Here is a 15,232-nt window from a genome sequence, read left to right on the forward strand (position 1 = left end):
TCTTTATTATAAGGTTAGTTCTCTGGGAAAAGGTAGGGAAGGGGTACAGTAAGAAATACAGGCAATACAAAAACGGAAGCAATCAATGAGATTTTTTTAATTGATGAAGTCTGGGTATGTTTGTAGACACCAGGGAAGGAGGGATCCAGAAGATACAGAGGCTGGAAATAAGACTGAGGGACTACTGGAAAGGCACAAGCTCCCAGAAGAGACGGGATGGAAGGAGAGGAGAGGCTGCAGGGGATGGCGGGCCTGGGACATCAGGAACACTCTCTTCCTCAGAGAATGGAAGAAGGGAGGAGAAGATATGTGGAAAGGTTGAAGAGGCTTTAAAGTATGAAATACGGGAGATGAGAGAGCTTGCTGTGAGGAATAGCCTCAATTTTCTACGTCAAAAAGGACCCAAGGGTGGATAGAGCACTGGCCCTGGATTCAGGAGGACCTGGGTTCAAATCCGGCCTCAGACACATAACACTTCCTAGCTGTATGACCCTGGGCAAGTCACTTAACCCCACTGCCTAACCAAATTTAAAAAAAAAAAAAAAAGGACCCAAGGGCCTCTGACCTAGGGAAGAGCTCCTGCTCCTTCCCACCACCCTACACACTCACTAAGGCAAAAGTACACTGGTGAGGGCACAGGGGAAGCAGAGAAGAAAAACACGGTGGCAAAACAGCCCAAATGAACAGCAAGACACATGCCTCAAAGCACCCCATTGGGGCAATCTTCAGCCACTTCCCCCAAACGGAGCTTCAATAAAATCAGTGCTTTAGAAACACATATTTTGTAGTTCCTTTTTCTCATGACCATTAGAAAGCATGGCAAAGATGAGGAAAGCAACAAAGAGAAAGATTAATGAGGGATCTTTATTTGAATGGCAAGAAATATAAATACAAACTGCCAAATGAGTCTTCTAATACAGAGATTCTGAGCAGGAATTTCAGTTTTCCTTATGGCCAGAAGCCTAGATTTGGACCAATACGGTACGTTCTCCATCAATGGTCACTCAATTGCATAATCTGTATAGCCCAAAAGAATGGCCTACTGTGTTCATTAATAAAGAAATGTTAGCTCACCCCAGAAGCATGTCTTTTTTTTTTCATTTTAAACTTTTAATAGTTTGCTCCTTAAAGTCAGTCAACTTAGGAGGAATTTATTCTAATTCATACAACTTTCTAACATAAATTTAAAAATGTTCCTCACTTTCTATGACAAGAAAATACAAGTGCAAATAATGACTGCAAAAGCTGCCAATTTTCCTCTAATGTGATACTAAAAACATTCATGACCAAAATAAAAAAAATAAAAACAAACAGGTCCCATCCATTACACACCAGCTACTGTCACTAAGCTTCGATGAAGTTTTCCTTAATGGGTACTTGAGAATGGGTTTTATTATCCAATGTGGACATGCTGCTAAAAGTCTCATTAACTGGGAGAGGAGAGGCTGATGCTGGGGGCAGAAGAGAGATGGAAGGGGAGGAAATGGGGCCAGAACAAGAAGGAAATGGCCATTTCCAGATCTGGCTGCAAACAGAGGCTTTACAAATGGTTGGAAACTCAAATGCCAGATGGTTCAGACCCCCATCCACACCCCCACCCCCAGGTCTTCCAAGCCCCACATACAACTGTGCCAGCCCAGAAGGGGCCAGAAGGCAGAGAACAGCTTAAGGATTCAAACAGCCCAGTCAACGATGGGGAGGGGGGAAAGGCAACAAAGTTCGCCAAGGATTGCAGAGGTCTGCAAGAATTGCTGTAAAAGCTTATAACTTTTGATGCTCACTTCCTGTGTCAGAAGGAAGTGTGACATAAATCCATCATGTCTGGTGCATCCTGTCATACTGAATATATACCTCTATCTAGTTTCCTGAAATCTAATGATGCAGCACTTAGCCTAGCACCCCCAGCACACAGTCAGTGCTTAATAAATGCTTTCTGATCGCATGCCTCTCATCTGCAAACTGGACCCAGTCATAGCCTGTAGAGCTGACCTTACAGGAGTGCTGGGAGCCTCCAAGGAGGCTGTCAAATGCAGGCCTCAGGACCAGGGATCCTTGTGATTTACAGCACCCATCAGCTGCTCTCAGCTGGCAAAAAGCCTCAGTGCCTGGGGGCAGAAGCACCTCCTGGCCCAGCCCCACTGGTCTTTCACACACAGGACACCCCCCCCATTAGACCTAGCAGAGAACCCAAAGTGCGTCCCCTTCCCCCACCCAGGATGCACAGCAAGAAAACTGTAGCCTTGCAGCAGCGGTCAAAATTCACACTGAATACAAGGCACAAAGGCCTTTGGACAGTCTTCTCCATACTAAAATCAGAGACAGAATTCTAAGCTGTTAGAGCTGGACGGGACCTCGGAGATCATCTAGTTCACAAACAAAACTGAGTGCCCAGGCCAGCTGACCTGCCCAAAGTCACAAGCACTGAGCAGCAGAGGCACAACCTGAACCTAGGTATTCTGACTTCCAATCAGTGCCTGTTGTACCATGTGACCTGCTGCCAAGCACTTTCACTTTTCACATCCTCATGGCATCCCTATAAGGCTACAACAGAAATTATTATGCCCATTTTATAGACATGGAAAGCAAGGCCCAGAGCAAGGTGTCATTTTACTTGTCAGAAGTCACACACAGAGGGCTGCCCTAATGTTCACAAAAGACGAAAAGATCTCCAGGAAAAGCCCCCAGTAAGTTAGACAGATGCCCTGTGGAAGGCCAGTAGGAGCTCACGGGCGAGAATGCCACAGGCTGAGTCAGGTACAATGGGTAGCCCAGGAGTGCAGATGGAGGGAGAGTGGCTAAGACCCCTCCAGGTCCCTGAGGCAAAGAACACGTCTACCAAAGAGGGGCTCCAACATACACCCTGGCACGTGCAAGCTAAGATTGCAAGGACGAGGTCTGGGTTCAAATCCCAGCTCTGACAAACCTCCAGACAAGGCCTCGATGTGCTCCTCCTGAGATGGGCATGAGGAAAGGGGCTGGAAGCCTTGCAGTATTAGAGGTGGTGCTGTATGTGTGACACATGTTATCACTGCTATGACCATACCCCAGAAAAGGGAAAGGAGAAATAGGGGCTCTCATCATTACTAGCACAAGCTCCAGGCAGACAAGGCAATCTGGAGACACGTTTGGTTAGGGATTCTATGGTGTCTTTCATCTTCCTGGGGTAAACATGCACAAAATCAATTAAAATTTTTAATGACTAACAGCTAAAGGTCTGAAAATCATAGAATGTCAGAGCTGAAAGGGTCCCGCAAGACTATAGAGGACCAGACCTGGAATCAGGGAGACCCGAGTTCAAATCTCACCTCAGACACTTACTACAGCAAATCACTAAACTGCTCTGTACCTCAGTTTGTTCATCTGTAAGGTGGGGATAATAATAGCCCCTCCCCCCCAGGGTACTGTAAGGATCAAATGAGATAACACGCAGAGTACTCAGTTAATCTTAAAGAGCTTTGGAAATGTTAGCTATCATTACTATCACCATCATTACTATTTGATAGATGTTCTAGGTCCTCAGAAAGAGACAAGTGCCCTAAAGATAATGATTTTTAAAAACACGTAACTGGCAAAGACGATACCTGGATCGGGATCAGACCTCAGGAGCATGATTTTGTGCTACAGCTAATGTGTCTGTCTTCAGACAATTTATGGGGCTTGGCCATGGTTGTACAGTATGTAAGGAACCGGGGAAAACAAAGCAAGGGTCACTGGGGAGAGAGCATCTATCTGTTCCCTATTAGCGCTAAGTAAGACCCTTCCCTGCCACATGCTCAGCATTCCAAGTCACTCTGGAGAAAGCCCTTGGCTCATGGCTCAAAGAACAGAGGGTACCCGGGTGTCACAGTCAGAGGCAGATACAAAACAAGAAACCTCCCAGGCCAGGCCTTGGACCCAGGGTGCTCCCAATGCATGTTCATGGACTGGGGCGCTTTTCAGCCATTTCCAGATCCGGTTGATATGGAGCACCCACTAGGGTACAAGGCAGAACCTCCGCCCCCTAGAATCTGCCTGCTGTGCCAGAAGCTCTCCAGGGCCTGCTTCCTCTAATCCCTATCCTCACCGACTTTCCTCCAGCAAGGGCAGTGCTGCCCACCATCCTCTCCTCTTCAACACTTGATACAAACTCTCAAATGAGATCACGCGCACTTACGTTGCTTCACAAACCTTAAAGCACAACATAAAGGTACACCATCATGATTCTAACCTCTCTCCTCCTTCCTCGGCTTCCCTGGCACTGCTCTCCTCTGCCAATCTGCTCTTCCCAAATGGAAGGGATAGATCAGGCTGGGCCCAGAATGGTCACTTCACACCGAGCTTCTATCATTTACACACCAGCAACTAGCTCCTGTTAGTAAGAAGCAGAGCCAGCATTGAACTTGGCCTTTCTGATTCTCCGCCTTCTGAAGGAGGAAATTATGAAAGTAAGTCAAGAAGTTATGAGAAAGGAGGGAGAGAGAGAAAAGGGGAAGCAAAAAAAGAAAAAGAAGGAAAGAAGCAGGGGGAGGACTGGAGAAAGGGCTAGGAGAAAAGAGAGGGAGAGAAGGAAGGGGAGGGGAGGGAGGGAGGGGAGGGAGGGAGAGGGAGACAGACAGAGACAGAGAGAACATTCCAGTAGTTATCTAGATAACTGAAATCCCCCATCACTCCCATAACCATGTGTCTGTGCCAGGTTTGTGATTGGTTTCCTGGTCCCCTCATCTATTTCCTCTTCCTATCCAGGTAGTCTGCAGTATCTTTCAATGATAAAAGTTATTTCTGTTTCTCCAACCACTGTTTTTGATCCCAAAGCTCTCCATCATCCTTCTCCTGCCTCTCCTCTGGTTTCCGGGTTTCCGAATTATAACGATACCTTCCTGCCACAAAATGCTACCCACCTACCCCACTTTAACCCAGCCCATCCCTGCTGAATGTGGCACACTCAGCCATGGGGCACAGGGGATCACAAATCTAAAGGTGGAAAGGAACTCAAGAGTCAGTCCTTCAGTAATCATTTCTTAAATGCCTCCTGTAAGTGACAGGCACTGGGCCAACTAAACTTCCTCATCTTACAAGAGCAAATTGAAGGTTCAGTGACTTGCCCAAAGCCACACAGAGAGCGTGCCACCTTGTCCCACCAGGCCTGGGTGATGGCTGGGAGATAAAATCTGCCTCCTACCACTAGGAGCTCTTGTTCCTTTCACTGGTGGCCTAAACTTTAGCCATCTTGTGTACTGACATGGGGGGGGGGGGGGGGCATGTCGGAGCTTTCCTACTGGTTCCTTTCTTGGACTTTGTTCCCTTTTAACTTCTGGAGATTTCAACTGCAAGTCTCCTTCCTACATCATAACTCTTCTCTATGGCATGTATCTAGTCTGGAGGAGACACCTAGGAAATGTTCTACCTATCTCTAACTTGTGAAATTAAAGCTCTTTTGACTAGGTTTACAGGACACTTGGCAAATACATTCTTACCAGCTTCTATCAGGGACACTCCATTCCTGGGCAGGAGCCCATCACCTATCGATTTTAAGCAGTGGTCCAGAAAACAAAATTCCCTTCTAAGACACCACTTCCTCAACCAGCAGTTCAATTCCCAAATCAGTCTTCAGGGCCCAATGGGCCCAGATGGCTCAGAGTGAATGTAAATAGTATTTGTTTCTATTTAGGCCCCTGAGGGTCTTCCCCTCCCAGACTGATTTTTTTTTTTAATTAGGTAAAAGAGGCCACTCTTTGCTTCACCTCTTACCTAGCCTGAATCACTAAATGGGTGTTACCTCAGTCAGACTGAGGCTTGTTAAAGACCTTGGCCTTGGCAAGGTCTCCCCCTGAATGAGGTGGTTAGAGGTGGGGGAGGTGCATCTCCAGTTGTCCTGATCTATATCTCACCACTGGACCCAGATGGCTCCGGAGGAGAAAGTGAGGCTGGTGACTTTGCACAGTTCTCCCTCACTTAAACCCAATTCACTTGCTAGTCATGGCATCACCTTCCTTGACAAACACCAATAACAATCCCTTCAGTAGAAGGGCCTGTGTCCCTTGGTTTTCAGTTTCTTGAAAACTAAGATTTTATGGGCTTCAGCAGCACTTTTCAATTCCTCTTGCCAGGATCATTTGTGGGTAATCGTCACCTGTTTTGATAAGCCTTGGGAGATTCTCCATTATGTCTTCAAAACATGCCTCAGGAAGACAACAGAATTCTCCCAGTCTTTATCTGAGCACCCAGGAAGGCAGTGGAGAGTGTGCTGGACTTAAAATAATGAAGACCCAAGTTGAAACCCCACCTCAGACACTCCCTAGCTATGTGACCCTAGGTAAGTCACTTAACCTTTGTCTGCCTCAGTTTATTTCATCTTATAAAATGGAGATAATAATAGCACCTACCTCCAAGGTTCACTGTGAGGATAAAATAAGTAATTTGGCAACCTTAAAGCTCTATGTAAATGCTGCTACTATTCATTATTAATATTATTCCACCCTTCTTCCTCTGACCCTTTACTTAATGATCCAATCAATCCATCAGTAAGCCTTTATTAAGTGCCTACTGTGTGTCATGCAGTATGACAGGTGCTGCGAATGTGAAGGCAAAAATCAAACCATCCCCAAAGAACTGGAAGTTGAGTGGATGCCCATCAATTGGGGAATGGCTGAACAAGTTCTGGTATATGATTGTAATGGAGTACTATTGTGCTATAAGAAACGATGAGCAGGCAGACTTCAGGAAAACCTGGAAAGACTTGTATGGACTGATGCTGACTGAAGTGAGCAGAAGCAGAAGAACGACGTACACAGTAACAGCCACATTGTGTTATGCTCTGATAGACTTAACTCTTCTCAGCAATGCAAGGATCTAAGACAACTCCAAAAGACTCACAATAGAAAATGCTATCCACATTCAGAGAAAGAACTACAGAGTCTGAATGCAGATCTTGAATGCAGCAAATGCTGCATACTATTTTCACTTTTGGGGGGTTTTTTGTGGCTTTTCTCTTTTGTTCTATTTCTTCTTTCACAACATGACTAATGTGGAAATATATTTACATGATTACATATGTATAACCTGTATCAGACCACTTGCTGTCTTGGGGAGGGAGGATAGGAAAGAGAAAAGGAGAAAAAATTTGGAACTCAAAATCTTATAAAAAATGAATGTTGAAAACCATCTTTATATGTAACTAGAAAAAGTAAAATACCATTTACAAAGTAAATAAATAAATCAAACCATCCCTGCCCTCAAGGAGCTTACACATTTTGGGGGGATAACATTTACAATGTTAAGAGGTAGTTAGAGAGCAGGACCCAGAGTCAGGAAAGACCTGAATTCAAATCCAGCCTCAGCACTTAACTGTGTGACCCTGGGCAAATCACTTAACCTCAGTTTCCTCATCTGTAAAAGAGGATGATTAATAACATTACCTCCATCTCAGGGCTGTTGTGAGGATCGAATGAGATAGTATTTCTAAAGCGCTTTGCAAACTTTAACATAAACATAAACGCTAGCCAGCTATTATAAAAGGCCACACACAATAAATACAAGTTAATTTCTGGGGAAGGGACCCCAGGGAGATGAAGCACGGCCTCTCCAAAGCTTTTCTCCCACCTAATTGCTGCTGGGCCTCGTAGTGTACATATGGTGTATCTCATTCCTTGGAGGACAAGCAGCTGTTTCCTCCTCGGAGTCTCTAGGCCCCTCTTGAGTCAAGGAAGCCCCATACATTGTCTTCTTCGGCTCCCTTGTCCTCTTCCTTCTCTGGGTAACATTCTTCCACTGCCCAGCTTCCTGCCCAAGGGTCAAGCTTGCTTTTCTCCACTTCAGCTCCTTTTTCCCCCACATGAAGCCCAGCTTCTGTTCTCCTTTTAAGAACCATTCACTGTTTCTGAAAACTAGGCCTCCTGGAGTCCTTCCCTTTTTCTTCTAAAAGCAGGACCAACCCACCCTTGGCAAACAACTATTCGGCCACTTCACTGTGGCAGAAATACCAACACCAGCCACTCAAAGCAAGTCACCAAGAATGCCTTCCTGGCTTTGGAGGCTCTCAACTCAGATACTACTTCTTCCGTCGGCTCTCTCGATCCTCCCCAGACAAAGCGGTCTCTCCCATCTACCATTTTCCTAAGAAACTCTACCTGGCCCTTCCTTGGCTGTGGTAGTATCTCATTTTCCTTGTATCTGACTTATCTGTGCCCCAGTCACATAGATATCCCCTCCTGCTGGGTCCTGAGTTCCTTGAGGACAGACAGGATAGTCATTCCCAAGCCCCAGCACCCAACAGTATTGTGCCCTCGGCAAACGTTTGACAAAGTGTTTAGTGACTCAGGAAAAGATGAAGTAAGTCAGTCTGGCCTTAGGCTCCAGACGAGCCCTTATGCTCTAGATAGGAGACAAGACCCACATATATACACAACACATCTGTGCAAGCTCTCTCATAGCTTATAGAATAGCTTTCCTGGTCCTCCCTTGAGGATAGTAAAAGGTGAGTCATTCTCAGCTCCAAAGGAGGTCCTTACAGATTGACTAGTACACTATTTTACATGAAACATTTTAAAGTCACATGGACCTCAAATCACTCAAGCAGAGGCAAGCAGAGGCCTCCGTGCAGGTTAGACAACACTGCTGGCTCTTCCTCTTTAAATGCCTGATTTAGATGACTTTAATTATGCTAATAAACAATTACTAGATGAAAGAACAGAAACAAAAGTCAAACCAAGCTACAAAGTGGTTGGTTTTTGAACCTACATAATACTGGGTTTCAATTCTATGACACCAAAGACAACCATACAGGTTCCTGGTGTATTTACTCTTCCAGACAGGGCCTAAGGGCGCCTGATAATCCAGGCATTTGTGGGTAGTAGCTGCTTGTTCTGATAAACCTTGGGAAGTCCTCCATTATGTCTTCAAAACACACCCCAAGGAGGCAAGAGAACTCTTGGTCTTTATCTGAGCCATCAGGTAGGCAGCTAAGTGGCCTGAGAGACAGAGTGTGGGACTTGGCACCAGGAAGACTCCAGACTACCTCAGCCGCTCCCTGTAGCTGTGTGACCCTAGGCAAGTACTTCACCTCCCTTCCTCATCGGTAAGATGGAGATAATAACCAGACCTGCCTCTCAGGATGGCTGGAAATTTAGAGTGTTTTACAGCATGAAAGCTCTATGGAATTGCTTCTATTCTTTTCATCACTATTATTGTACTCCACCCTTTTCCCTGGGATCCAAAGTCCAGGATCCAAGTAAGACTCTGTAATTCTACTAAGCCATGGTGACCTTGGCCGGCTGCAGAGTCAGCCTGCTTGCAGCTGCGGTGGAGGCACCTAACGCAGCCCAAACCCTCCCAGCTCTCAGGGCATCCATTGGACCAACTGTAACAGAGTCTGCTGGGACACCTGAATCATCAGCTACTCATTCAGCAAGTATTTATCGAGTATAATGTGAAGGGGCTTACAAAGATTAAAAAAAAAAAGAATGAGTCCCTGCCCCTGAGTGGGAGAAAAGAGAAGGAGGGCAAAAGAGAAACAAAAAGTAAACATGATATAAATGATAGATACAAAGCAACTTCAGAGAATGGGGCTGGGATAAAAAGCACTTACAGCTGAGAGGGAGGGAAACAACATAATCATCATATTCATACAACACTTTACAATCTGCAAAAAATGTTTTCTCATTTGATCCTTCCAACCATCCTGGGAGGTGGGTGCTATTTGTATTCCCATTTTACAGAAGAAGAAACTGAGGCTGACCGAGGTGAAGTGACTTGCCAAGGGTCTCACAGCCAGTAAGGGTCTGAGTTCACGGCCACCTCACTGCCTCTAAGATGGGCTCAGGCTGTCAGTGGCTGCAGCTGATGTGAGCCTGGCAGGGGCCTGGGGCCTCCAGAAGGTGAAGGTGATGACGGAGAGCTTCCAGGCATTGGCAACAGCCTAGGAGATGGCCGGCCTGCCTTCCTCACATAGGGCCCAGCAGGCCGCCAATTTAGGATGACTCTCCCCACCCTCAAAACACTACGTGAGTGGGAGCTGGAGTGAATGGCCATAACATTGGGAAGACAGGAGGATCCAAACGGGGAGCCCGTCAGATCCTCCTCTTTGCAGCGCCCGAGGTGCACACAGACCAGGATGTTTAATGGCACCCAACCTCTGGCCTCACAGAACCGAACTCCTACCACGTGGCTGGGGTGACCCTGGATTTCTGCTCCCTGGGGGGAAGCATGATGGGCAGCACTTGGGGGCCACTTAAAAATGCCAGGCCGGCCTTTTCACAGCCTGCCACTGGAGCAGGGTGGAGAAGCAATGACCAGCTTGAGAAAGCAGTCACAGGAAAATGCTACATGATCATTTTCATAATGATTCCTTTCATTCACTCTGTTAAAATAGTAGAAAAATGCCACAGCCCCAGTTCTGTTGCAGAAACAAATGGGGGGAGGACAGGGTAAATTCCATTAAGAGTCCTGGCCTTGGGGTCAGGTGTTGCTTGGCTCCATTGCTTACTCCACAGTGGCCTCTATGGGCTTCACTTTCCCCCTAGATCCTCAGCTCAAGAAGTTCCAGAGGCGCTCCAGCACAGAAGATCTCCTCAGTTTGGCCTCAGAAGCCTTCACCACCTGACTCCAACCTGTCTTCCCCCTCACACACAATGCTCAGGACACACTGGCCTGCCCCGGCTTCTCATTCTATCACACCCCATGCCCTCTCTTCGGGCCTTTGTCCAGGCTCTGCCCAGGGTCCTCACCTTCACCGAGTTCTCTCCAAGCCCCTCCCCCAAGCGGCTTCCCTGTTCCCCAGCTCTCAGTGCTATTCCCCCCCACTGGGTCCACATGGTTCTGGAGGTGAAAGTGAGGCTGGTGACTTCGCACAGCCCTCCTTCACTTGCATGTCACGGCATCACCTCCATGATGTCATGGTCCTCTTTGAGAACAAAGGACAAACAACAATCCCACAAGGACTGGCTCTGGATTCCTAGAGAACGCCACTATGTGCACTGTTATCTGGGGACAGGTGGCTCTCCCCACTCCCCATGGCTGCCAGGCAGGGGCTGTTCCACATTGGTCCTTGGATCCTAGCCTGTGCCTAGCACGTTTCTACAAGCATACTATTAATAGTGGAATGGAGCTTCGATTGGCTCGGAGATAACCAGAAGGAAACAAATCATCTTGGTTTACAAGAGACTTCCGAAACCACTTGATGAGTTTGACAATGCAGGCATTATTATTATTCCCATTTCCCAGATGAGGAGACTAAAGTTAAGAGAAGGCAAACGTCTTGCCCAAGCGTGTATGAACCCATGGCTGGTAAGGGCTGGACTTGGAACCTCTTGACTTCAGGGCTCTTCCAAGGTGCCTAGATTGGGAAGATCTTGAGTCAGAACCAAATCACTGAATGGTGGAGCTGACAGGGAGAGGGTGTCCAGCCTTAACCCCCTCATTATACCACCAAGGTAGCTGAGCCCCAGAAGGGTTAACTAGCTCAGCTCCAGACAAAGTCAACTGAATGACAGACCCCAGAGTCTGTCCAGGGCTCCTGTTCCACCCCACCACGCTGTCTGGTCATCTATCAGTCTCTCCTGTTTCCCCTCCTGGGGCTAGAAGAGAAGGAAGGCAAATAGCCAGAAGGAGAACTCTCGAACTGAATCCTTTTTCATAAAGAAATGTAGGGGTTTCCCCTTCATATCACTTCATCTACCAAAGCAGAAAGTTAGAAGCCAGGTAAGACTCTTCAAAAACATGTTATCTGACTAGTGACTGATTCACACTGAGACCTTATAAACCAGAGATTGCTGAAATGTGTTATGGGTATATTCAATGCCACTCTGCAGGACACGGAGAGAGAACAGACGTAGGCACAACTTCATCCCTGCCCTTGAGTTTAAATCTCATTATCTATACCTTCGGTTTCTGTACCTCGAGGATCAAAAACCTTTTAAACTCTCCAGACAGTGCACAGTCACACGATGCTAGAGACCATCCGGGGGGCATCGCCACAGTCTACGAACATGTGTTTTGTCTGCTGACTCCTCTCTGGACATCTCAGAATCCAAACCACCTAAAATTAGCTCCAGCTCCAGCAGGAAGATCCAACAAAGTACCTGCTCTCCAAAATGAAATCAAGCACAAGCCAGACACTCCGAAAGGCAGCCCTGGCAAGTGATAGAGAGTACCCAGTTTGGGGTCCAAGGACGTGGGTTCAAATCCTGACTCTGCTACTTTCTAGCCAAGAGTCCATGGACAAGTCATTTAACATCCACAGACCTCGAAGATGCACTAGAGAACATCTGTTAGGTCCTCCCCTGCTCTCTGATCCTATATCCTGATCTTAATGGCCCCCTCAGTTTAGAGATGAGAAAAAAATGCCTTACAACTGAAGTATTTATTCTAGTCTTTCAGAGGCCTGGTGTTTCTTAGGGTAAATGGTCCCTTCCTCCACAGACCAATATCCCTTCCAGACTTAGTAGATGGCATAAAAAGCTGCTGGTGATGACAGCACCATCCTCCTCTTTAAGTATACTGAGGGAGACCTGCAGCTGGGTCCCAAGGGAGAGAGTGAAGAGGACCCAGCAGGCAGCACCTGATTTCCAAGTCTCTGTCATAGACAGCATTTTTACAGCCTACAAAACTGCGGAAGATTGAGCGTGGATGTGGTCAGAATGCAGAAGTGGTCAACAAACACGAAAATCATACTATCTCACTCTGAGCCCAACTTTTCAGAGTGACCACCGGAAAATAAAAGCTTCACCCTGCCAGCAACACTCTAATTAAATGAACATTCAAGGCACTGACTTCATTTTTTAAAGAAAGAGCTAAAGGCTATATTGACTTGGCCCTTCAACTTCAACCCAGACCCTGCACCTTGAAAGGGCCCCAAGGAGGGTGATTTCTAATCATTCACAAACTATCCAAACATATTCAACCTGAAGCCCTAGTCAAGCGATGGAGGCTGGGCCTGTGGTTCTGCTCCCAGCCCAGGAGGGCTCCTGGCAAAAGTCCTTCTTCAGGAACCTATCAGCTCCTAGAGGGAGACTGCCTGGCTCATGACCAGGGCATTCCTATCTCCTGACAGGTAGCTACAAGTAACCCCCCTCACTCACCCAGCCACAGGGCCTACCTACATCTCTGCACCAGCCCTTAGCAGGAGCCAACAAATCCCTTACATGGTGACGGTCACTTCAGCACTTGGGCTGAAGGCAAAGCCCTGCATGACTCCAGAGAGGACCAGGTCACAAGTCTCCAAGTTGAGAAGGAGGCTCCTGAATTGGAACATCATCATGGGGGGCCAGGGAGGGCTGGGGCAGCGGTGGGCCGAAGCAACAAGCACTGACTAAGGGCTTTCTCTGGGCTGGACGCTGAAAGGAAGAGACCTGGGGGTAGGGGTGGGGGGGCATGAAAGCCAGTTGGAGGAACCGATTCTGGGGGGTAAAGTAATGGAGGCTGGGTGAGAAGAACTCTCCTCTGGGTCAGAAGCCCTGTCCCCCAGGCACAGGGAGACTCAGGATTCTTAACTGGAAGCTTACATTTCACACAGAGGAATGAACCTGAGGTGGCTCTGACTGCTCCCAGATGGGGTGTTCAGAAGTGGGGGAAGGCCAAATAAAACAAAAAAACAAAAGTGGGGGAGGGGGGTGCTGGCAGTGGAGTCGTGGGGTACATCCCACTGGCTGCGGCTCAGTTTCCTCATCTGTAAAATAAGAGGGCTGGAGGAGCTCTGGCTCAAGTAGCATTTATTAAGTGCCCGGGGTGTGCCAGTGCTTATCAGGGTGGCTCCAGGCGCTGTGTTAAGCCCGGGGACACCGAGACTAACCAGAAACGGTCTCTGCCCTCAAGGAGCTGTGTCGTAGGGTGGGGGGAGTTGCTGGGACGCCTCGTTCCAACTCTATGACCTCTATCTACGACCTTACGATGAAGCGGGGTTCAGTATGTAGGGGGGCTGCCATGGGCAGATGGAGGAGCAACATTTAAGTCCCTGCCCCGCCTCAGTTGCCCCTCTGTAACGGGAAGGGATTGGAGTAGCCCCCGAGTCCCCTCGCACCCTAAATGACCCCACGGGGGAGGGGGTGCCCCTGGCAGACACTTCTCCCCCTGCCTCAGTTTCCCCCCCGCAAAGGGAAGGGGTTGGGCTAGCCCCCGAGTCCCCTCTCACCCCGAATGAATGGCTCGGGGCAGGCACCGGTCAGTCCCACGAGCCCCAGGAGCGGCTCCGAACGTGGGGTCCCCGCGGGAGGCCGAGCCGCGCTCCCTCCGGGGCGGGTGGGGCTCGGGGCGGGACAGTTGAACTCGGCCGAGGGCGCTCGGGTCAGGTCGGGACGGGACGGGACGGGACGGGACGGCTCGGGCGCGCTCGGCTCGGCTCGGGACCCGGCTCGGGACCCGGCGGTTGGGCCGAGGGGTGCAGAGGGGGGACGCGGGCGCGCGGGCGCGGGCACGAGGCGGGGGCGCGCCCGGGCAGCCCGCCTGGTTACCTGGGTCAGGGAGAGCTGGGCCGCCGAAGCCATGGTGTTTCCATCATGCACGGCGAGCGGCCGCGGCGAGGACGGAGGCGGGCGCGGACACGCTCGGGGCGGCGGAGGAGAAAGAGAAGGAAGAGGAGTAGAAGGCGGCGGCGAGGCCCGGGCGGCTCACCCAACTTCAGCAACTTCCCTCCCGTAGCCCCGCCCCGCCCGGCCCGGCCCCGCCCCCGCCCTCACACCCTGCCTCTCCCGCCCTCACTCCGAAGCGCGCGCGCGTGCACACCCTCCCGCTCCCCCGCCCCTCGGCCCCGGGCCGTCCCGAAAACCCGGTGCGGAACCGCCGCTGCCACAGCCTCCGCAGACTCGGCCCGAACCGGAGCCGGACTCGGCCCGAACCGGAGCCGGACTCCGCCCGGGCCGGCCTACCGCTCGTCCCCCGCCTTTCACTCCCGGCCCCCAAGCCTGGCGGAATGGAAAACCCTGCCAGGATTTCCTTCCCGGCCGGGCCGGAGCGCTCCTCGAGGTCACCTTCCAGCCCATCCCACGGTCCCGGACTGACGTCGGGGAGACTGTGGGGCGTCCCGTAGGCGGCTCAGATTCAACAAGCATGCCCCAGACAGCACTCGTGATCTCCCCCCGCCCCCCCCCTGCCCCCCCCCCCCGCCTTTCTGAGCTGCCCCATGACCGGCATGCTGCCAGCCGCCTGGGCTCCAAACCTCCACGTGGTCCAACCGAGCCGAGTTTCGTCATTTGTACGTTTCCAGCCGGCCTTCACTCCATTCACGCGGCACCCTCCCCTCGCCAGGTCCTCGGTGCGTCGCACC

General features: G+C 49.6%; 1 protein-coding gene across 1 annotated transcript in view; it reads right to left on the reverse strand.

Moving 5' to 3' along the window:
• Nucleotides 1-14,533, reverse strand: part of EPS15 (epidermal growth factor receptor pathway substrate 15) — a 136,683-nt gene extending 122,150 nt beyond the window's left edge. The window contains exon 1 of the mRNA XM_027838178.1: nucleotides 14,421-14,533. Coding sequence (XP_027693979.1) covers nucleotides 14,421-14,453 — 33 coding nt within the window. The 5' untranslated portion in view covers nucleotides 14,454-14,533. The remainder of the gene's footprint in view (nucleotides 1-14,420) is intronic.
• Between the last annotated feature and the right edge of the window lie 699 nt (nucleotides 14,534-15,232).

This window comes from Vombatus ursinus, unplaced genomic scaffold (genome assembly GCF_900497805.2).
Source record: "Vombatus ursinus unplaced genomic scaffold, bare-nosed wombat genome assembly UNPS02014825.1, whole genome shotgun sequence".
NCBI classification, from domain to species: Eukaryota; Metazoa; Chordata; class Mammalia; order Diprotodontia; family Vombatidae; genus Vombatus; species Vombatus ursinus.